Below are 24256 nucleotides of genomic sequence, written 5' to 3' on the forward strand. Positions count from 1 at the left end.
TTTCGAAATTTGTCGATAAGGTAGTTTTTTTTTTCAGAATACGGGAAAAAAATGAATTAAATTGAAATATTGACAATTGAATGGATACAGGAAATTCATTATACAGGATAATATGAATTATAAAGAAAACTTATAAAAAAACCTATGATGAATAAAGAAATCATTCACTCCTTTGAGTACAACTCCTTTGAGATTCAATTTTTATAGTCGATGGTAATCGACGGTATAGGATAAATAATATCATCTTCGTTCATTTTCGAAAAAACAAGACACTGATAATTTACGGGATATGACAAGTTGGCTTATTAGAAAATTTTCCGGGATTCAAGGTTGCTATTTGCACTCGACGCTAGACTGCGAAAATCATTGTGATATGAGTGCAGTGATGCTCCATTCGTTGATACTCCATGTCTAAATTAAAAATACTATAAACAGAAGACAGAGGGCAGCATGTACCGGGGGGTATTATGAAAGATATGATTGGGTGATTGGCTTTTGGGGTTCATAAGAAGATAATACTAATGATATTTTTTATTTACTAAAAAAGAAATTTTAAATTTCTATACAAAAGATTGTGCTCATACGTATGGATCACTTTTTATGCGCTGGAATACTGCTAAAAGCGCGCGGCATGGTGTTTGCTTGATTGCTGATGGTAGGGGTGCCACAATATCACCACGACGCCAATTACATAGATGGAGGCAGATGGAGGAGTGTGGCCGCCGCTATTGGTTCGACTACTGCACACACTATACTATGCGCTAGCAGTTGGATTTGAATTCATTCGTAACGTTTATTCTGTTGGAATCTCGCCTTACCTGCTTGTGTACATCGTTTTGTTTATGTCTTGCATCGATTGAGATCCTTGAAATAAGGTTTGAAAATACAAATTTTGTAATTCGGAGCGGGTAATTGACATGCAATATACAGGTTATGTTTGTGCTCTTGGATGACAGAATTACGAACTTCAGTACATCAGTTCAAATGGATCGGAAGTTGCAAAACGATATCAGAACATCTAAACACGAAATAAAAATGAGGAGTAGTTCGACCGGTCGCTCTTCGGCAGCGAGTTTAGTTCGACTATCAGTATTCGAACGTGAAGAAAAAAGCGCTGGACGCTCCGAAGCCAGAAGAACACAAACTTTGAAACCGAAAGGATCAGCACTAATAGATAATTCACAGATACCGAGACCCCGGATGAGATCGAACTCGAGCGATCGCATGAGCAACCGAAGGTCACAATTGAAAATAACTGGTAATCTATTGAAACTATTTTTTATTAAATAATTTTGAAGTTGATGGAGTGAAATTGTTTTTGTCTTATGCACAACTTTTCAACTAGTATCGGTGCAGAGACCTTTTCATGATAATGACCGTTTGTTTGATACAGCAAAAACTCCTTTGAGTCAACCACGCCATGGCATATCACGTGTCAACCATGCCCAGATATCAACGCCGAAGACAACACCCCAATCTAGTTCTAAACAGCTGTATCGAGAGCCTTTATCTGGAACTTGTCATAGATCACCATCTGCCGAACGTGCTTCTATATTTTGTGGGAAAGGAGCACGCAAAGACACAAGACCGATAAACGATAAAAACTACCAGTCAACGATGCTGAATAAAGTGGATGAATATTTTTCTAGTATATCACAAAGTTCCTTGTTGAATACTAATGGAAGTTTAAGGCCTGTGACTTTGAAAATTTTCATTGAAGCTACGGGCTGTCTTTTAAGCCATTTGGATGTTAAAAACGAAGTCAGTATCAATAATTATATGGATGAATGCCCAAAACTAGCAAAAAAGGTTTATTATCCTGGCACAGTAACAAAGTCTTGGTTGAAAACAGCCAATACAATGCATTCATGGCCTCATGTGTTGGGCTGGTTAAGTTGGTTGGTCGAAGCCTGCGAAGCTAAAGATTTGGCAGAGAGAACATTTGAAACAGGAAAGCTTCCATTTGTTGGTTTTAATGATGAACAAGAGACCAACCGAATTATACTTTTAATGATGGTCAAATGCTACGTCGCTTGGAACGAAGAACGATTGGACGACGAGGCTGCCTTAGAGGAGCAACTTCTGCGAGATTTGAATAATGTACACGGCGACATAGACACGGATACAGCTGAGGAATTAGAAACTCTAGAGAAAGAGAATGCAAGCTGCAATGAAATAGACGAAAAATCAAAGACCCTGGATGAGGAACTAAACAGTGCTCAAGAATTTTTGGCTGGATTAAAACACAATGAAAAGAAAGAAAATGAACTTATTCAGTCCACCGAAAATCGCATAAAACGTACTCTACAAGAGATTAAACATTTGAATCACGACAGTAAAGAGCAGGAAGCTAAAATTCAAAAGGAAAATGATCATCAGAAGGAATTGCTTGTTCTCATCGAAAAACAACCGATGACTGTTCAAGAACGCAACATGATAATCGAGCAATGCTCCGAAGTTCAGAGCTACATTCAGCAGTTTGACACTCATATAAAAGACATTCAGAACGAAGTTTATGCCTTGGATATGAAACTTGCGTCGTCCAATTTGAATCTCTACAAGGCCATCTTAGCTTATAATAAGGATATAATAATGCATTTTGGGTGTGACACAGGTGTAGACTTGAAGGATCTCAAACTTCCTGAAGAAAATCTGCTCAGTTACGATTTTGAAGTAACTTTACCCCAAGAAACTGCAATGGTTAATTTGAAAGAGAATATAAAAAAACAACTCAATCAGATGGAAACTCTGATCGAGGCACATAATACTGATCTAGACTCGTTGGAAGAAAAGTTCGAAATGTTACGAGAGAAGAATAAGAATCATGCAGAAAAAATGACTGAACAAAAAGTCTTTGTGCAGCAAATACAGCAAAATACGAAGGAAAAGGAAATGAAGCTCAAGAAACAGATAAAAAATATTCAAAGCGACATTGCCAGTATTGAAAAATTGATGCCTGATTCAGAGTCTGTGCTCAACGAATTGTCAGAATGTCAAGATAAATTACGAGCAGTCAAGAAGAAACAACAATATGTGGAAAAATCACTCGAACAGTTTTTCGATCAATTTTATTGTATTATTTCTAAACACAAAAACAATATGGCGGCTATTTTAAGTAGGCTGCCAAAATTAGATGGTTGAACTCATCTGTCCGTCAAAAAAGATGGAAGAATTTATATAAACCAAAATTTTTACAATATGCAATCTTTTTATCACACGTTATAGAATTTTTTTGGTTCATCAGAATTCATCCATTGCGGAAGTTCAAATCTGACTAGCACATATTGTTTTGTTTTATCTTGTATATAAATATTGATATTAATTTTGGAACTTGAGTGTTTTTCCATGTTTTTTACTCCACAATCGGTTCTCAATAACTAGCGCCATCTTTATTGTAATTCTATTCTAGATATCTATATATACATGTATCTAATTTACCAGCCAGAAGCTGTGTGATATTCACATTCACACATTCGTAAACCGTGAACCGTGAGGAAATCGTGGGAATTTCTGGTTAACCTCAACCGGCGAAAAGTCCGATTATAATGTTAAAATGTACAGTTCAATTATGAGGTTAAACCATGGTAGTTTGAAGCAAGGCTTGAAAATTTTATCCACAACTAGGTGTTGCTATTCACAAACGATTCAACTGCCAAAATCAATATTAACGCGTGTTCTTTGCAATCCGCGTAATGTACTGTGTCTCGAAGCATCGAAGAAATATTTTTCTATTTTGAGGTAAATAAACTTTCACTTATGCAAAAATTGGAATGTGCGAATCGGTATTTCTTTTAATAAACTCAGTGACAATAATTTTTAATGAAATAATTATTTGTAACCTAGCCCGTTCAAGTCCAATGTTTGTATCCGCAAGGAAAAGATTATTGATAAAAACAAGTTACACAACTTGGCTTTAAAAGAAGGATCGAGAACTAGTTCACTGGACTTAAACACAACAGTGTCGAATAACGTTCTACTTTACAAATATGAAAGACCAAAACTTTTTACGTTTTTGAACTGGTTTTCTCCTTTTCAATGCGTCTTTTGGGTATGGATTTCATATTATTTATATACAATATCACCAGAACGTACAAACTCGTTATTTGAGTACTTCAAACAATACTGGGGATGGGTGATCGCCTGCGGTTTAGCTGCTTTCTTAGGTAACTCGAGAAAATATTTTTCTCTCTTCCAAAGGACGAGCATGGAGTTTGGCTAATGGAATATTTTTATTCCAGGTACTACGTCAACAGTGCTGATATGGGCTTTTACAAGTAGATCCATTAAATATATCATCTTAAAACCTGGAGGCCAAACAGTTACTATCCTAACGTATCGTCCATGGAAAGGAAACATTGGAATAACTTTTCCCCTTAGTGATGTATGTGTAAAATCAATATTTTTCTTCATCAGATTTTCTCATTTGAGGCAATAATATGAAATATTTTTTACAGATTACCCCTAAAATGTCCAGAAAAGAGATGATCAATTATATGCCAATCAAGGTGAAAGGTCGAAGACTCTTCTACATCATAGATAGTGGCGGAGAATTTGTGAATCCAAAATTATATGATTTTACCATTGGGCTCAAACGATATGGTTCGAAGAGACTTGGGGTAGACAAATAATTGTAGAGAAGACAAAGAAGGCAGAGATGCATACATTTTATTTGATACTGATGTCAATAAGCATGGAAATAAAAATTTTTTCTTCATTTTTCAATGAGATGGTTGAGTGATAGTTGCCCTGGGTCCTTGAATAACAAAAAATGTTTCGTTTTGTTTGTTTTTTTTTTTAATATGAGAAAAATAAATGAAAGTTTTAATTAATGATATAATAACTGATGATACATCCACTGGTATTCCATATTATGCAATAATTATTCGATATCATTAAGAACTCTTATTTGAATTGATAGAACCAGGTAAACCAGGACTTTGGACATTCAATAGCGAATACAAGCAAATATAACCGACGATGAATCGGAGCCGAAGAAAATCGATGGCTAATAAAAAGTTTCAATAAGCATTAAATTCGTAATTAAATTTAAAGCTCATCAAGATATGTACGCTTGATAAATTTAAAAACGATAAGAGTATAAAATAAAAATCATATTGAAGGGAGCAGAAGGTTCTGTTCAACTGGAGCGCTGTGAAAGATCGCATTCCCAGGTTTACCCGTCTATTTTTAGAAATGGTTATAGTAAAAGTGAAGTGGAGATATAGAGAGAAAGACATATATAGTTAAGACACTGGGAAATCGGAAGGCCCGGGCCCGCTCGCCGCAACTTTGATTTTGCTTGTTTTTTTTCCTTTCATATATTCATCTTCAATTATACTTAAACAAATTTGTTTAATGCTTCACAGTTGATGTATGTACAATATTTTCTTTATCATAATTTAATAGCTCAAATAAACATATGTAACGCAGACATCCTATTAAATAATCGTCTTCTCGTAGCTAAGATATTTTTTTGCTTTCCCATTATAACGATGAAACTATGCAATAAGAACATGTAAAAACTTTCAATTGTGATACTTCTTGCTGTATTTTCTGTTTTGTTTCTCAAGATGAACTATCGTTATCTATGCTACTTAGTAGACTGCGATAATTAATCGTAATAATTATTTATATAAAGTAGGAAATATTTTGAGTATTTGTCTCCCGTTGGTACGTTGAGTCCCATGCATGTAAGGTGGTCACTCGAACTTCGTCCATGTTTCTTTTTTGTCTTTTTTCCACTCTTATCGGAGATTACGTAATACGTACCAATTACCCGCGGTTATATTATTTATTGCCAATAACCACGAGGCTCCTGACGGCATATTTTGTTACTTATTTTGCTTTCTTCTTTTTTTTTCATTCATATTAAGATAAGTATGTACAAATTACAGATTGCTCACATACTCAATATCCACGGATTTGGTACAATGCCACAATCACTTCACTGCATTTAGTAATTCGTTTAAATCTTTACCATTCCCCTACGAATAAGGCACCTTCGACAAATTACCCCAGTTATTAAGCTACGATGATCTAGCAGTCCAATCTTCAGTCAATAGCACAAGATCTGCACCGGTGATAGCTAACACGTAATTGTCGTTCGAGGCGTAATTATACAGTTCTTCGCACACTTTAATCGGAAATCATGTATACATATCGAATAAGAAACATTTGATATTCTGAAAACGCGTTCTCTCTCCCCCTCTCTCAAGCCTCATACTATTTTTCATCATTCATTCGTCTATCGTTTCTCGTTCTCTCTGTTTCTTCTCGAGCCTTGACGTACGTGCATTTTTTCGACTTATTCTCAGTCCTTGAAAAGCACGGGAATAACACCGACCGTGTTATTTCATCGACCAAAGTGTTTCGAACGGTCTTATTACTTTTGTCGATCCGTTTAACATCAACGTTTTTCATGAATGATTTGTGCTTGTGGAATGCCTACGATTTTTATGTATTTCGAGAGCACACGGAAGAGAAACACCATTCGCAAAAATTAATCCGTACTTCGTTTTGCCCCTGCGTCGATAGAATTTAAAAAAAAAAAAAAAAAAAAAAAAAATAATAATCTCAAACGTGGACAATCGTCGAAATAATCTGTGATGAAACGGATTATTTAGGCGATTATTAGAGTGTTCCGTTTGCGAAGTACTGATAACGATCGTACAACTTCGTTGACCACGAGTGAATGCTGCCTTCAACGAGATCATCTACGTGTTGACGCAATTGATCCTCGGTCAGAGTTAAATGAAATCGATTTTTTAATCCTTGTACCGTTGCAACTCCACCACTGCGGAAACACGGTAGCTGCGAACCTATGAAAAGAATAGTTTCACATAAAAACAACAATAAGTCGCAACTACGAAATATGGTTATTAAAGAACATGCTCGATGGGCAATAAAAAGCGATCGGATTTCACCTTCTGATTGAAATTAATATTGAAATTAAGATTGAATAAATATAAATTTTGAAACCAAAGGACGACGACACCTCTTACAATTCAACTCAATTTCATCTTTTCAAATGGTGATATTATGGAATGATATAAAATATAAAAATTGAAAAAAATTAATTGTTATAAAAATCTGTATCAATGATCTTACTTTTTTCAATCAAACAAATGATAAAGGAAAACGTATTGTACTAACCTGACAGCATAATCTCAACGAGATTAACAACTTTATCCATATGTTTGCGAGCTGCGACCAATCCTTGTAGGATGAGGCTTTTGAATTCGAGAAACATTTTGGACTGATTGCCACCCATGACTTCGACGAACTCGGGTGTGAGTTTGAAAGGGCTCGTTTCAAAGCCAAGGTTACGAGGCGAAGTCGACAATATGAAACCAAAGTCAATGTGGATAAGATGTCCATCGCTATGCAACAAAATGTTTCCATTGTGTCGATCCTTCACTTGGATAAGATAACTGACGAGACAATAAGCAGCACAACTCTGGACAAAATTCTTTTGTGCTATCGCGAATCCCTCGGAGCTCGAGCTGCCGAATTCACGCTCGAAATATTGCAGCAGCGTAAGCTGACAATGCTTTTTCACTTGATGAAGCGATACGGTATTGAGAATGGGCTCGATCAGACCACTGTCGTTTGACAGACAGAGGATTCTAGAAGGCAATAAAATAATATCAATGAATATTGTGTTAAACAAATTCGAAATGAGAAATTTAAAAAAATGGAAAACTTACTTGTACGGTCTAACCCACAAGGGTACTTGTTCATCCTGCCAAATTTTCTGTAACATCGAGAGTAGCTGCGAAGCAAGAAGCTCCTGTCGAAGATCGTCACCGCACTTGACGATTACCGCCAACAACCGCCAGGAAGCCAAATGACCGTAAGGACTCGAAGCTCGAATACGTCGCTGTTTCAATTCCCAAGGCTCTTTTAAAACTGCTGCCGACGGATCTTCAGGATCGTGATTGAATGTGGTACTGGGCGTCGCCGCCATTTCGCTCAATCGTCTTTTTATGTCTCCCGGTATGAAAATTGGCTCGCGACTGTCCGATGAATCTTGACTCAGTTGGGATATCGTATCTCTATCCTTTGGCTTTCTCAATTGAAGATACTGCATTTCCATTGCAAAAAAATAAACGCAATTATTGTAATACGTTCTGTTTTTGTAACTTAATCATACACTGAGCTCGTCACAATAATGGAGTTTGTATCTAATTGTAAATAAAATTCGAATATGAATTTTCTTTTTTTCAGGCCCACTTACAAACTGTAGTTTTTCAGAGAATTCAATCGCTCGGTTGGCTCAACATTCGGAATTTTCTTACCTGTTGCGTTATTTCATCATCTTCTTGACTCCAACAATCTGCGGGATCGTCATCGGTATAATTGAAAGCATTATCAATGCATCTGCTGGCAAGTGCGTTGACATTTCGAACGGGAGTTTGTCGAATCGGATTAACATTCTGAGTTTCGGTGATTTGCACCCCGGCTTTCTCGGTTTGGTTCGTCGGTTCTGCTCCCGTTAAGTTCTCTTCGGATTTAGTATGTCTCAAGGAACTGCCCATAATTTTGGTCGGTACTGGTGACGTGTAAAGATCCTCAACTTCCAAAACTTCGACGTACATTATATACGGCGCCTGCCAAAGTCAAATTGTACCAAGATAAAACGAAATAGTTATTTTGCTCCAAGCACAAAAATGAAACCTCTTGAATAAAATTTAAATGGCAGGTAGCAGCTCACCTTATCTTTACTGTTGAGTACAGCTGCGTATTGCGGTGGAACTCTCACGATATGATGCGGCACTGTACTGTGCAAAGGTAGCCATACTCTTGCCGGGAGATTCAAGTTGAGTGTATTCAGCTCCGCAACTAGTTGAACAGTTTTACTCTCCTTTGTAGGAATAGTACCGAGCAATTTGCCAATTGATATCAGTGCTTGAATAAACTCGAGCTCCGGTGCTAGCCGGGGGGCCTGTCAACGACGAGCATTAAGCCGTTAAAGTCGCGATAATAATAGACCAGACGATAGTTAAACGTTTGACAAAAATCGTTACGCTACAAATGTGTTGGAGTTTGTATCAGTGGTAAACCTTCGAAATTTCATTCTCTTTCAACGTCATTCAATTTCACCAATGGAAAGACGATAATGAAGAAAGTGATTTGAGCTAAGGTTAGATACGGAATTTTGAGTTGAAAAAATAACGAAAATAGGGAGAGTATTTTACTGCATTGTCGAAGATGTTAATTTTTTTGGATTACCATGGACATTTGACACTCACATTACAGAAGCAATCAGTCTTCTGTCCTCGTAAGTCATTAACGACACCTTGGCAGGAATCAAAACAGGTACATCCATTGTCGAAAGCTCGACCGGAACTCAGGTCCCCAAGGCTTACCTTATTTATTATACCTTTACAAAAAAAAAAAAAAAAAAATGAAAAAAGAAAAAAAACAATGTAATGATACTCGCTATTCATTTATAACGCAGATAATCGTAGCGCGATAAAACCATTCAATTTACCGGAATGACTGCGACGCAAAGTTTGAAACAGTCCCGTAGCATCGGACTGCGATCTTTGGTGAGTCTTTTTAATGGGTGACGTCACGGATTGAGCGGATGGCAGAGGTGGTGGGAGAGGAACTTGCAAACCGAGAAGCTTTTGCTTTCGTATCGTTTGATTTCCCTTTGGCCTGAAAAATATGAATAACTCATGAACCAAATGCACAACGGAATTGCTCAACTACTTTTCTCTCCGTGGATGTTATAATTTATCAAAATTTTTGAGTTTCAGTTGGAGACATTTTTCAAAATTGAGAGGGACAAGACATTTTTTACTTGTGATTTTATCGTCTCCCAACGACACAATCTTCAAAGATTTTCAAATGACAGCTCAATCGAAATATTACCTAAGCTCGTCCGATAGTATGAGATTTTTGAGCTTGGTGCCGTGTGATTTTTTCTTCGATGGCAAAAGCGCATCGGAGCTGTAAGCGTCCAACAACCAGGCACACTTCAAAGAAAAATCAGCTGAGCCTCTACACCTGCATCTCGAGAAACAAAGAAATTATTAGTGCATATGCGCGAGTGCTTTTCGTACCGATAAAACGTGGCCGGGGCAGAAACGAGGTTTCTTACCTATGGACAAGATACGGATAGAGCACTTCCGTGACATCGTGTAGTTGTATGTACATCAGAACGAGCTGTGGCAAATAGAAATCCACGTCGTTATCTGGGAAACTGAACATCTTGTTACCTGCAATCAATGTGAAATCAACATTAACAAGTGGAACGAAGCATTCATCACTGCAAACATTACATGATTTGCAATTTTACGAGAGAAGAAAAAAAACGACACTATTATAACGATGATTTTGAACTTGGAGTCGTGAGATCTTGAGGAAACCTTTCGTGTTGATACATTCAAGTTTTTATTCGCTAATTTAGATGCGACGAATATCGGTCTATTCAATAATGTCAAAAATGAAAAGTATTTTCAATGGCTGTTGAAATATAAAGCGAAAAAAGTAAAAATTTTTATAACTTCTTTACAATTCTCTTCTTCGTGACACTGGCAACAATTTTTTTTTCTCCTTCTGTGTCAAAGAAATCGTAGAAGAATACCGAACAAAAAATGGGCAACGTTTGAAAGGACTTCGATGCATCAACGATACAGTGAACTTGAAAAAATAAGAGAAAAAAAAAAAAAAATAGAAAACTAACCGAGGTAACTTTGAACTCCGGGTTCCTTGGAGTTGAAGAGATAAGATATCGCCATGGACATGTCGAAAACTTGGCTCTCGAATAACCTCAGTAGACATCCCTCGCTAGGTTTTGGCTGCGCGGTTTCTTGTCTCCTCAACTCGGGTAATTTTTTAATAATTTCATCCTCTAGTTGGCCAGTACCGCAACAAAGTGTCATAGCAGCACCGGCCAATTCTCGCTGTACCGCAATTTCCCGTGAATTTTTATAGCTCGTCATAACGGGATTGGAGCATTGTTGATTATCGCGCAACTGTTCGATGGTACGCTCGACATTTTCGTGTTCCTGGAGAGAATGATCGCCGTTCGACAAACCGACGATCGGACCATTCTCGACTTGTGTCGTCGCAGCTGCTGCTGCTGCTGCTGCTTCACATTCGTCATTCTGAGGACGATCCTTATTCGCCGACGGCTCATTACCGATCAAACCAATGTCGATTGGTAAAACGGAAACGACACTCTCGTCACCGTCAATCGCGTCAACGCTATCCATGTCACCCGCCTGCGACAACGACGAGTCCAAACTCTCACGACTGTGCAAATGCTCTACGCTTGATTCACGGGTTGTCGCGTTCGCGGCGTCGCTCGAACCGCTATCGGAACCGCAAAGAATTCCCGAGTCATCGGAGCCCAGGCTCGCAAGATCTTCACGCTCTCGGCTGCTCCGGCTGCTCTTTATCGAGAGAACTGTTTTCGTCGCTTGCACAGGAATTGTTTCGCATTCTGGACTCGGTGTGACGTCGACCTCCGGTATTCGCTGTAGCGCCGAGTCCAAACTACGGTTTCGATGATGTAACGTCAACGGTGTTACCGTCGCTTGCGGCACCGGTGGTAAAAGAATACCCATTGACCTGAAATCATTTATTATTCGTCAGTCCGCACGTACGTTTTTTTTTCAATCCTCAAACGTCGCGCTTCATTAACCACCCTGGTCTCCTGTCACACATGGATCCGCGTGACTCAGCCACTCGTATTTCTCATCACAATTCCCCAATTTTCACCATTACTTTACACACAATGGCCCGCTTCACGGATATAGAAATTATTCAATGATCGCCATCGTCCTGACCCAACTTTTTTTACAATGCTGAAGTTTGCAACGTTCCAGTCCAACGAAATGAGGCAAAAAATGTTTTCGATTCACCAATTTTTTATTTCACTAAATATCAGTACAGGTTGAAAAGCTACGAATTGGAAATTCAACAGGAAACGAAATTGGAGAATTACTGAAATTTTTCGAGAATTTTTTTAGATCGTTTCGTTGGACGCCAACGTTGCAAACTTCAGCCTCATCGTTTTTTTTTTAAATTTTTTTATTTTTTTTTTTTTATAAACACGAAAGGGAACTTTCCACTTTGAATATTCGAAATTCTGGTTTATAGAGCTGTGATATTGCAACTTTTGACAGGAACGAACGTTTTTTTTTTTTTTTTTTTTTTTCATTTTCTCAAGTATTTCAGTCACGAAGAGTGGTTTCTTGGAAAATGGAAATAAAGTAGGCAAAAATTCATGACGGCCAAGAAATAATAATGAATGACTCGACGAGAAAGAAATTTTGTTGCGTTCGAACGATGAAATTTGCAGCACCGCGTTTTCAAGTGCTCGAGGATTGTAGACAAATATTTTACGTCTGAGATTCTGAACAAAATGGTCCGACAGAATTGACCTTAAGAAATATTGAATAGACGAAATCTCGAGTATGCAAAACTCATTTGTTGGCAGACGACAATATTTTTGGTGCGCTTTTAAGTATTCGGACTCGTTTATACAAATATTGCTTCGAAGATTCGAGCTTTATCGACCAGAATTTCGTTAGCTTGTGCTCGTGATCGTCCAAGTGTAGCCAAAGTAGTGCATCTTTTGAAAAATATTTTCGTATTTACATGCCTTTGAGGTGTGTGCATTATTTACACGAACGTTACAAAATCTCAGCTACAAAATCATAATTCTTAGCTCATTAATAATCCATGAGATTGGGATTTGATATTTCGGGGATAAAAGGCATTTGTCAGACTACGTGCCAAATGGATTTTGTAGAGTGAACACTATTTGAACAAAGTCCCGATAAGCCGTCGACAAAAGCGTACCAACAAAATATTTCTACAAACAATAAATTTAATCTGCTAACAAAATATAAATATGAGTTGCTCATTAATGGAATTTTTTTGCTCATCGTTTACCACGAATCCCAAAGGAAGTTTTTTTTTTTTTTTTTAGTAAAAAGGTGAGATTTAATGGGCATTTTGAAGGAAAATAAAACATCAAACGTCTGGGATTTTTCGCGAATTTGACTACTTTTGTTTGATTCCAGAAATCAATGAAAAAAAAACTTAATGATCGAGCGCTCGACGTTGCATCGGTTAGTCGAAAATTTTTTTAATGCGAAAATATTTCTTTTAGGCCTCTCGAGAAGGAAAATTGAAGAGAAAAAACAAGAAAAATTACAGCTTTGGGATTTTGTCGCAAGCGTTACGTAAACTCGTTTTATCTCGGATAACTTAGAGCAAACAACGAGGAACATTCGTTGAAAAAATAAACCTCTCCATTTTGTCAAGCCGAAAAAAACTCCGCGCAACATTGATTGCTCGTAAAATTTATTCCAAATAACGCTTTACTTCGCGGTATTAGAATTTCGACATCAAAGAGAATCGAGCAAAGGTAGAGGTCGTAAAACGAAAAAGGCACATGGGAAGGTGCAAGAGAGCGAGAGAAAGAGAGAGAAAAGTGGTTTATCTGAACGTTCAAGTACATTATTCGATGGTGTGCAATACTGCGTGTCGCATATCTACAAGAAAAGTGAATTGGTATTGGTACATAGAGGCACGCTTATTATCGTCATTTGTTCAAAGAGCCTTGACAAGAATTACAGCGCTTAGGCATTTTTGTTCATTACGACACACGAGATGACAAGCTCTTCGTCAAATTTTCCTTTCCTTCGCATTCCTTCAGACTCCTCTTGGTCTTTCGAATCACGAAACATAAACAACGCAATAGGGATGAGTTGTGGAAAGTATAAGATCTACGAATAGAGCTGTAATAATAATGCAACAGGGTCGCGAAAAGCGACGAGCTACCTAAAGTCCAAACTATGATTTCGTTGATGAGTGGTCAGTCTATTGCGTCCGTTGATTGATGGATTTGGTCTGCCATGGACAAGAGGAACATTGCAGTTTGCTGATTTCGGCCTTTTGATGTTTGCTACGCTCTCCTGGCTATTTTGTCCACCAGTAGGCACTGTCACAGCTACTAACTCGCTCATATTAATGTTGAACGAGCAACCGGCTCTGCTAACAGTCATCTGCCGCTCATTGTGGCGACCCTACGGAATGGGGATAGAACCAAACATAAAAAACTTCAACAAATCATTTTTTTTCATCTTTATACTTTTGTTTTCTTTCTCTTATCTCTAAAACTCGCTCAATTAACTACAGAACTGGATTGCTGCTCGAGATTTTTACTTTCTTATTTACGATTCGCTCATTTCACATTTAATGAATAATCAAATGATACTTCAATGATTATATTACTTTTCAACATCTTTACGCTTTCGAGTCTTGATTTATCGGTTCAATCTGCTTAATTGCTTCTACCCAATAACTGGCCCACGCCCTTTGCTCCAACCTTTGCGACAATGAAACTGTCTTTTGGTAAAGATTTATGAAACGAAACTTTCTCAACGATGTTTCGGGATTACTGCAAATAGAAATGAAAATTAACGCGGTCACTGATGGTAAACTCCTTCTTTGTTTTCTTGACAAACTCGGTCGCAGCAAACAATTCGGCTCTCAAGGCTCTCGAGTTTGCTAATTTACTCTCCATCTCAGTTTTTATTTCGCAGCTCGAAAAGCATTTGTTTAGAATTTTTTTAAATTATGTTTGACGCCATTCCGAGATCGACCTTTTGAATTCTCTGTTGTGATCCATTTTTACTGTATTTGGGCCAATTTCTGTAAACGATCTTTGGAAACTAAGAAAGTCATTCGAATTTTTACTCGTACGACACAACGTCGGGGCTGACACTGAGCCCGACGAAATTAACGAAAAAACACTTGTAATTAACGAATTTATTTCATGAAATGATGATTGGTGTAAGTTGAAAAGCAAATTCCCTAAGGAACAAAGTTGGAGAATTATTGGAGATTTTTTTAGATCGTTCCGTTGGACTCGAACGTTGCAAACTTGAGCGTCATTGAATTGTTTCTTTCGACATTTGTACAGCTGTGAAACAGAACCGGGCACCGAAACCCAAATTTTGTTGAGACCTTGAAATCTTTTGTTCAACCAATAAAATTTCTTGTCCGAGCAACGAGTTTTTCTCGTCTCAACCAAGTACGAAAAGTAGTCAACACAGTAACAAAGAATTCGAGCGGTTCAACAAAATTTATTTTCCAGTGAGCTTAAAAACTTTCAAAGCTTCGAACGTCGAGTCTCTCCAAAATTGCTTTGCACGAATAATGAACGAAGCAAACACGAGAATAAAACTGCCTCGAATTTGGGCGGCACTTCTTCGTGACGAATAAAACAAGGTTCACGCGAGCAATGCTGATGCGAGCACACAAACGAGCTAAAAAGTAAAAGTTGCTTCGACGGAAGTGACCACCCGAGAATCGATACTTGAGGCCTTCGTTTGTTTGTTTTGGTAATGCCCACCGAAGTTTGCCCGAAAATGATATCTCTGCATTGTTTTTTAACGAATTTCGTGAAAAAAAATATTCGTTCGAATGTTTATCATTCGATCGCGAAGAAACAAACTTCGTGCCACGTTTGGTTTATCGTTACGAAGGATGTTATACTGGCATATGAAAATGCTTCCGTGATAATGAGAATTGTTAAGGAGTTTCGGTACAGGCGATACAACGTTGCCATGCTAAACCATGCTAAAAACATAAAAAATTTCAAAAAGTTCAGAATTTTATAAAATTTCGTCAACATAATTCTTCAGTGCCAAATTTGACAATACAAATTTTTCAAGATTTTTCTTCAACACAGTTATCGAGTAATTGATCACTAAAGTTGACGCGTATAAGCACAGCGTTTCCATATATTCCGGGCATAAGAAATCTGCTTTGATGCGTAATTATTCGATAACTAGGTAGAAGAAAATTTTGAAAAAATTATGACGCTGAAGTTTCCAACGTTGGAGTCCAACGACGTGATCTAAAAAAACTCTCAAATAATTCCAGTAAATCTCCCATTCTCTTCCCTGCCGAATTTCCAATTCGTTATTTTTTAAGCCACATCAATAATTCGTGAAATAAAAAAACAATTAATTATAATCTTTTTTTCGTTCATTTCGTTGAACTCCAACGTTGCAAACTTCAACTTCGGAAAAAAATTGTCTTTTCGCACTTGACGTTGAAGAACATTATCACCAAATTTGATCGATTTCTTAACCATTGCGGGACGGATCTGGTCGAAATATCGACCACTAGTTTCGTCGGGCACTCCACTTGAAAAATTAATCAATATTATGCACAAATGTAGTGTAAAAAAAAAGTTCGATTTTAACGTAAAAATCCCCGTCCTTAAAAGGTTAATATTTAGACTTCTGTACTGAAACTCCTTAAAAAGCCACATGCGATTATCTCACGAAAAATAAGAGATTTAAGGATGGTCGATGATTACGTTTTGGGATCAGCACCATGAGCAGGGAGGCTTTTTCAAGGTGTGAGGCGCCACGGACGCGGTTTTTCTCTCCCTTCTCCCTCGATGACGCTGAAGTTTCCAACGTTGGAGTCCAACGAAATGATCGAAAAAAAACTCTCCAATAATTCCAGTAATTCCTACTATTTTGTTCCCTGCCAAATTGGCGATTCGTAGTTTCGCAAGCTGCACCAACGATTCGTGAAATAAAAAATTGGTGAATTAAAAACGTTTTTTTCGTTCATTTCGTTGAACTCCAACGTTGGAAACTTCAGCGTCGTCTCCCTCGGGAGACGACAACAAAAAACGAGAAACGTGCTTACCGGATTGAATCTCTCGGTGCGTAGGCAAGCAAGCAGTTTTTGTGCACTTTAAAAAAAAATAGTTTTCGCAAGAAAGACAAAAAAGATTTTGAAAAATGACGTTAAAGTTCGCGGTACTGAGCTGCGAGAGATCTGTTCATTTTTTATGCGCTACAAAGATCGAAATTTTCATGCGAACTGAGAGTTCGACGAGTCACTGGAAAGCAGCAAAATTTCCATTCACATTTCCATGTTCCACGCGCGAATGCAAGTCCGAGTTCGGGAAATATCGACGAAAGTCTCAAGAACGGAGAACAAAATTTAGCGAAGTGAGACGCGGATGCTGGGGGTGAAAAAACTCGAAAATTGATGCGCGACCAAGTGCTCGTTGCTCGCGTCACAAAAACTCGAACGTCACTTCCGAGAGCGAGAATTTCGTTGCACCGGCTGCTGTGCGTGCACGCAACTGCGAGTTTAGTCCAGACAAGAATTTTTATTTTGATGCTCTCGAGTGGCGGAGAAACGGCTTACGATTTGCTGACAAGTCGGAAAGAAAGCGTCCGTAGCGCGCGAAGCTCGCTCATTCTACTTTCGCCAAAAGTATCATTAAGTGTTCCGCGTGTGTCATCGAGAAGAAAAGATAATTGAAAAACCATGAATAACAAGAATGAACGAACCGCTGCGTCCAGCTACGACGAAAATTTGCTTGCCTCCACTGAGATTCCAAAGTACCCCGTTCGTTTCACAAACGTGTCATTTTTTGTTGTTACTCAAAACACGACGAAACGAATCGACGCGTATGTTGCCATATGCTCGCGTCACCGACCTACCGGGTGTCCCCCCGGACACGCTCGACCGAGACACAGAAAAATATTCACCAGGCGAATGAGCATGTCGAGGAAGGATCGCGGGACAAGAGGAAATTAGTACAAAACTCGCGTTGGTTCTTTCTTTCAGTACGAAAAGCTTCTTCGGTCACTCGCGAGATAAAAATAAACATTTCCCTGCTTTCGAGAAAACAATGTGAAACAACGTGCAGGACGGCGATCGACCTTTACTTGCGGGGTGTCAACGGAACAGACACGAAATATGTAAACGTTCTGGGGAGATCGAAAAATGATCATTTTTATTTTCAAAGGCCCATTGCGATTCGGGTGTGCGACGTTAATTGGTATCATTAAGTACATTCCGGTGCGAGAGAAAACAAACTTCATGCTTGATGATGCAACCGCTTTGAAAAATTCGGTAAGTAAATAAAATATCGACGAGTGTGAGTGCGCAGAGGAGGAATCGGAATCTGACGTTTGCACGGTTGAAATGAAAATCGATTTTTTATCGTAATCTCCGAGGCTCAAGAGGAACCGTTCAGTTGCTAATATTTTATTTCGACTACCAAAATCATTGGAAATGCTGAATTTGACAAAATTTCGGGGATAATTTTTATTGCTTTTAAATAGCTTCGAATTGATGACGAAATAGAATGGAAAACGATATTTAGAGACAATAAAGTGAAATACCGATTAGAAACGTCAAAATTGGAACTGTCACGTGCGGGTCTCTCTGACTATACAAAGTAAATATTCAGCCCGAAATGTTCGTTTTTGAATATTTGCTTTTCGAGTTTCGATCTCAAAACGTTTCAATTAATGAAACATTTTTTTTTTTGTCATGAGTACGTTTGGGACATAACGCGAAAAAAGTGCGCGTGAAACTCACGCTGGAGATAAGGACTCGAGTAGAGAATTAACACATAAGCAAACACGATCGTAAGAAATTTTCCGTTTACTCGCTGTAACTGTTTTCCGAAATGGAAACACGCGCGTGAAAATGCATCGAAAAAAATGAAACGTTTGAACAAAACTGACGTTTAAGAAAAAATTTGTTCGACGAATCGTCGAAGCAATTGTCAACATTTAAAATAAATTCTTTTTTCTGGACATCGTTTCTACGTTCATTTCTTTGAAGCATCCTGAAAGTCTCATAAATTGTAGATTTTGACCTCTTCCTGTACAGAGAGCTGTGACGCGATGTGTAAAAAGTTAGCGAGCTCTTGAGCGAACAGTTTAGGAACGAATTTGCGAAAGCGAATTCTCGGTAATTCGAGAGTTCGGAAAATACGAGAACTCGAGTCTTGAGGAGGAAGTCGTAATTCATGAAATCCGAAGAAAACCAGTTTAAATGTTTGTTTAAAATATTTTTTACAGACCCTAACAAAATAACTTTAGTAAAATTAATGAAAACGAATGTATTGCGCATTTCCCATATGGTAGATGAACCGTCACCTTTTAAATCTTGTATCAAAGTACTTGAAAGACTCAGCTAATCTACGAACAACAATGTATGTGTGTTGCGAGAAGCCTCAGTCCTTCGGAGCGAAGAATTCCGCTTTGGAATTTAGGCTAATATACGTCGAAGCATGAATTCTGAGCGATAATATTCTAGGACGTTTGATCATGTTAAAACGTTGAATATATTTCTTCTCGGGGATGGTTGTATGTAGCTGTTATATTAGCAGATTGGTTTCGTTCAAACGGTTGGAATAACATACGTCGCGATCGTGAGATCGCGCATACAAAAACCACATAATGTAGCAACTGTGGGTAATACAGGAGATACTACACGATAGATGCCTTCGCGGTGGAAATGGGTGTGCCGGAGACCCGAGGGAGCGGCGAAGCGTCGCGGACGGGAAGGGGCGCGGAAGAGGGGCAGGGAGGGGGGAAGACCGATGTTGACAATCGGAATCTTCATCCCGTTAAGCCCGCCGCACTATGGTGAATGGTGATGCGCGCGGGGAAGCAAAAGTCCCGAGCTCGTTACCCCCGCACGCGTCAAGCGCTAAAGGCAGATATGCAAAATCGATCTCGCGATCCTCCCACAAGCTTGCCCATGGTATGTGCTCAGTTCCGAAAAGGCGCAACCCATAGGAGGTTGAAAAAAAAAAACAGCAAAGTAGAAGAAAGAAGAGGAACCGTAAAAAAAGACTGATTGAATTGAGTGAACTCACCAGCAGAGCATCCAAGACGTTTGGGATATAACAAATGATTTATTCCTAATCAGGAGTACATTATTCAATCCGAATGCATTCGAAGATGCGAGGCAAGAGACTCGGGAAGCCACAAAGCTTCGCGATACTTTCTCGCTATGTTATAAACACACAGCCTTGCACGTATCCACGTTACACACGCGAAGTTGTAGATAAATTGACGCAACGCATCAACGCGAAATAACAGAGGCACACACGCAGGCACACACTTACACACGCACAGAGAAACACAGAACACACGCGAAAAAGCAGTAGTCAGAGTAGGGCAAAAGATGCCTCGCTACTTTTAATGGCTGGCTGTCAATGCCTTTGTCGCGCGTTATCACGCTGACTCGTCGTAGCGATGCTGATTTTCCTGCTCCGTCCTTTTTTCGTATCCCGGTTCGCCGAGCCCGGAGTACACGGACATACACTTCATAATATAAAATTTATCGGACGACAAAGTAACGCGAAACGGACGCAAAGCACAACCCGTGAACTCCGAAACGATTACTATTATTCTTATTATATTTTTATTAAATATTTCTTTGTTTTTATGTTTCTTCGGACTAACGGTAGGACGCGCGAGTTTGTGACAGTAGTCTAGCGACGTCAAACGTTCAAACTGTCGCGAAGAGATAGAATTCAACTCAGTTTTCTATTCCCGTGTATTACGACGTCTCCGTGAATACGGGAAATACGAGCCAGGCGACTGGTCGTCGATCCTCGACTGTTTGTAGCATGACGTACGATCCCTCCTAGGCTAGGCTCTCGGATGTCAGGCTTGCCAACTCACCAAACACCAACCAAGCGCGATCCTCCTCGGGAGAGATTTGCAGTGACGTAGCTACAGTTTTTCAAGCGTTGGCACAACGCTACGCCACTGCCTCGATAAAGTCAGGTGCTTTTGCGTCAAGTTAAAAATAAGTTTGACTCGCATTTTTTTTCTTAACAAAACATCATTATTACAGAAAATATGAATCAAAAAATTTTGCACGTTTCCACCACGCGCTCAGCAGATAAGAATCGTTCCGAATTCAGCTTGTCCAGCACAGTCCGCAATATTCGAGCGACGGACATATAGCAGCATTACGATGATTCATAGGAAATACTCACATTCTTTTTCAATAAAACAACCGTTCAGAAATATATGTAATTTATTAAAATAATAACTTTTAAGATGTGCGAAAAATCGCAGTTTCGTGATTGCTCCGATTGTTTGCAGTCATCATTATATTTTGACAAACTTCGTTAGTTCGAGAGCTGCTTGAACCTCTCCCCGGTCATTTGTGCCTCCTTCGACAGCTTTATTCACACACACCCCCCCCCCCACCCCCGCCCCGCACCAACGCTATTAACACTTATCACAAGTATCTCTTTAAAGCAGGAGTTCGTTTTACAACACTGTACCGTTTTATCTGCCGAGCTTGAATGTTTGAATCAGCTTCTGCGGTATTTTCATGAGCTTTTTTCTCGGTATAGAGATCTTTGTATTTTAATATATATGCGATGAACACAAAAATAAAAATAATGCACTTGAGCTTTCCTTGAACAAGCTCAGTCGTGGGGGTTACGTGTAGTGCTTGGGTACGAAAGGAACTTTGGATTTGCAATTTATATCGGAATATTACACTTTCAACGAGACGCGCACATGACTCTTAGCGAGAGTACATCTGCACTCGTGTGCGCGTCTGCTACGCGTGCACCCGCACTCTCTTGTCCGTGTGTTGTGCATTTTTTTTCAGGGAATCACAAATGAATAAGCGCTTTTTCTCATGTATATCTGTTCAAGGACCATTAAATTCCGATTCGACGAGATTATATGGTCTGCTCGCCTTCCCAATTAGTCATCGCCTAACTTTATACGACTGTCATGTCCCCAGCAGACCAATCGTTATAAACCGGAATTCCTGAAAAAAAACATCCTCGTGGGAAAAAAAAGGAAGTCGTGGATTTTGCATTGTTTTCTCAATCACGATAGTATCAATCTTCCTGTACAGCATGGAGCAAAATCTTTTCATGACCTAACTTGACTTCGGGACCATCCCAGACAAAACAGTGGACACTTTTTTTTGGATGTAGTTGTAGCCAGACGCGACACACACGCTACTTTGAACTCATTGGATAATCAATTTAGTTCAAAGCGAAACGATTATCATGAAATGTTTAGTGATTCATTATAAATCCAGTGATAAATTTTTGGAATGAAAACAATATCGCATATCCGTCAGAAAAATGGTTATCGACACGACTAAAAATTTATCAGTTTTGATAGCGAAAAATAATGTATAATAAATGTCGTAAAATATGAAACGGAGACAAAGGATTTTTTAGAAGTTTTTTCCCGTCGACCACAGCGTGTGTGGAAACGCCTCAAGTGAATCGCCAGAAATATGTAGCTACGAATTGGACACCGCACATGTTTGTCTATATACATGCAGCGAATGTCTATTGGAGCGTAGCGTGTTGTACCATATAGGAAACAAGTGAACCCGACACTATGTTGACAGTGCGAGAGAATGCATCGCTGGCCAGCTGCAGCGGTTCACTTTCCGTGAAAGTTGACCACAGCAGGTAGTTTTGAAAAATGGATGAAACGAATATTAATGCTTAAAAATGATAAAAACATTCGTACGAGTTCGTTGTTTACTGATTTGTACGTTTGTACCCGTAAAAATGATTATCCGTGACAGCCGTCGTGGAGTCCTACTGGACACGTTATTTTTTGTGAAGGAGCTATTAAACCGAGGTGCTTGCGATTGATTGGGAGTGTCCAATGCCCTGAATGGCCGATTGTAACGCTTTGCGACCTCTGAGCAATGTGTGACCATGATCACTTTCAATTTTGTTCGCTTCGTGGCTATAAGATTATTCGTGCTCTGTCTAGCACAACATCTATTGATTATCGAGGTTTCAACGCTCTATATCATTAAACATCGCACAATTAAAACCAATGCGCGGATTATAATAATTTCATTACGGAATGAAGAAGGTGAATATTTTAGTTCAATTTTCAGACACGAGATGGCAGCGCATCCAAGTTGAAGGTTTCAGTGGGATCGTTGAACTGCTAATTAAATTAATTAAGTAATTTGACGGATGATGATATTCCTCTTTTATAGTCCCCTATATGCATGGGACGAGAACTGTATAGCTCGTTTCTCACGCATTTTTTACCTCTCCCCAGCGCGTGTGACATCGTCTCGATGCTAATGTAGGGTAAGTCTCATAGTTGTATATCAGAACATACACGCTCGCGGAGAATTTCCGATGGTAAGGAAAGCTCGTTTTTCTATTTTTCCGACATCTTCGAATTTTTTCATTTCAAATTAACTATAATAATTCGTCCACGTCTGTCAGACCGTTGCAACTGTAATGAAGATTCTTTATCGACAGCAGTTTACTTAGAAACACTATATTGAAAAAGTAAAATAATTGATGATTTTATACACATTTTTGCGTGGATAAGACACGGTACGAACGTGAAAAGTGACAAGGTCATTCGTTTTACGTAGAGCAACGTACAGTTTCATAAGAAACTCACCGAGTTTGATATTTTATTCGCACATAAAATGAAATGATGGGGCCGTTCCTCATAAACTCGAAACGGATTTTCAAAAATTGTAACCTTAAAAAAGATGTCATAAATGAATAAAGTACATTTTTAGCATATTTCGATACGGAATATTTCTCAAGGACACCAAGATTGTTCAAATCTTCAACATCCAAATTAATTAAAATAACTCATTGCTAAACGATTTATATAAATTATTAATATGATCGTCCCGCGGCGTTATCTCAATAACTCAACGGTTTCGTAACCTTCAAATTTTGGATATGCGTCAGGAGTGCTCCGTTTACGGGTTGGTCAAAGTGACGAGAACGACCATGTACGAATTTTGAGCTCCCTTCACTATTCGTGGGACGTTCAATTATCCTTTGAATGCTCCTCGAATAGAGGAATTATATTTAGAGGAAATATATGCTAGCATGTGTGGGGGGAAAAATGTACCGTTCACGGACACCAGCATATTCGGATCGAGACATTCTGGAGACTAGTTCTGAAAGATATTTTTCGTTGGATGAAAATTTTTTCACAGAAAAAATAAATTCTTACGATTCAATTAAAAAATAAAAAATTTATATTCCTTGAGAAAATATAGAAAACGAAAAAAAATGAAACGAGGAAAAAAGGTCTTACGAGCCCGAGAAGGGACGCTCGAAAGTTGGAAAGATTATCAACGTCGTCACTTGTTCGGCGGAGTGTTGAAAGTCTTTGGCAGAAAAAAATACAATCTGTTTGGTATAACGAGCATAATAGGATTGCAGTCGCGTTCAACGTCACATGCATCACAACGATTCTTTATTCATAGTGTAAATCGTCGTCCCATTATCGAGGGAAAATCCCAGCGTCAGTGAAGATTGGTGAAATTAAACAAGAAACATGCTCGTTATAACAAACACATGCGCGCTCAATTGCTACTCATCTATTCACTTCCGAGTCTCCGAGTTGAATTTCTACTGATTATCGTAGGAACACATTAATTGATTTTT

At 38.7% G+C, this 24256-nt stretch overlaps 3 protein-coding genes across 5 annotated transcripts; 2 read left to right on the forward strand and 1 right to left on the reverse strand.

Moving 5' to 3' along the window:
- The first annotated feature begins 663 nt into the window (after positions 1-663).
- Ndc80 lies at positions 664-3330 on the forward strand. Its single transcript, XM_043418331.1, has 3 exons — positions 664-875; positions 957-1258; positions 1394-3330. The coding sequence occupies exons 2-3, from the start codon at positions 985-987 to the stop codon at positions 3139-3141; spliced, it is 2022 nt and encodes a 673-aa protein (XP_043274266.1). The 5' UTR covers positions 664-875; positions 957-984; the 3' UTR covers positions 3142-3330.
- On the forward strand, positions 3237-4722 carry LOC122410215 (transmembrane protein 223). Its single transcript, XM_043418336.1, has 4 exons — positions 3237-3738; positions 3844-4163; positions 4239-4381; positions 4455-4722. The coding sequence occupies exons 1-4, from the start codon at positions 3554-3556 to the stop codon at positions 4626-4628; spliced, it is 822 nt and encodes a 273-aa protein (XP_043274271.1). The 5' UTR covers positions 3237-3553; the 3' UTR covers positions 4629-4722.
- fwd (phosphatidylinositol 4-kinase beta fwd) lies at positions 4646-20961 on the reverse strand. Of its 3 annotated transcripts, XM_043418312.1 has the most exons (13): positions 19685-20961; positions 14260-14425; positions 13807-14051; positions 10694-11583; positions 10109-10226; positions 9880-10014; positions 9494-9663; positions 9252-9382; positions 8714-8944; positions 8298-8609; positions 7707-8083; positions 7153-7625; positions 4646-6818 (listed from the first exon to the last, which is right to left on the reverse strand). In XM_043418312.1, exons 3-13 carry the CDS (start codon positions 14028-14030, stop codon positions 6631-6633), a joined length of 3249 nt encoding a protein of 1082 aa, XP_043274247.1. In that variant the 5' UTR covers positions 14031-14051; positions 14260-14425; positions 19685-20961; the 3' UTR covers positions 4646-6630. The 3 variants fall into 3 exon arrangements, with proteins under 3 accessions (XP_043274247.1, XP_043274246.1, XP_043274249.1); XM_043418311.1 differs by lacking the exon at positions 14260-14425; XM_043418314.1 differs by lacking the exons at positions 13807-14051; positions 14260-14425 and having other exon boundaries at positions 19685-20958.
- Positions 20962-24256: the final 3295 nt, after the last annotated feature.

This window comes from Venturia canescens, chromosome 4 (genome assembly GCF_019457755.1).
Source record: "Venturia canescens isolate UGA chromosome 4, ASM1945775v1, whole genome shotgun sequence".
Taxonomy (NCBI): domain Eukaryota; kingdom Metazoa; phylum Arthropoda; class Insecta; order Hymenoptera; family Ichneumonidae; genus Venturia; species Venturia canescens.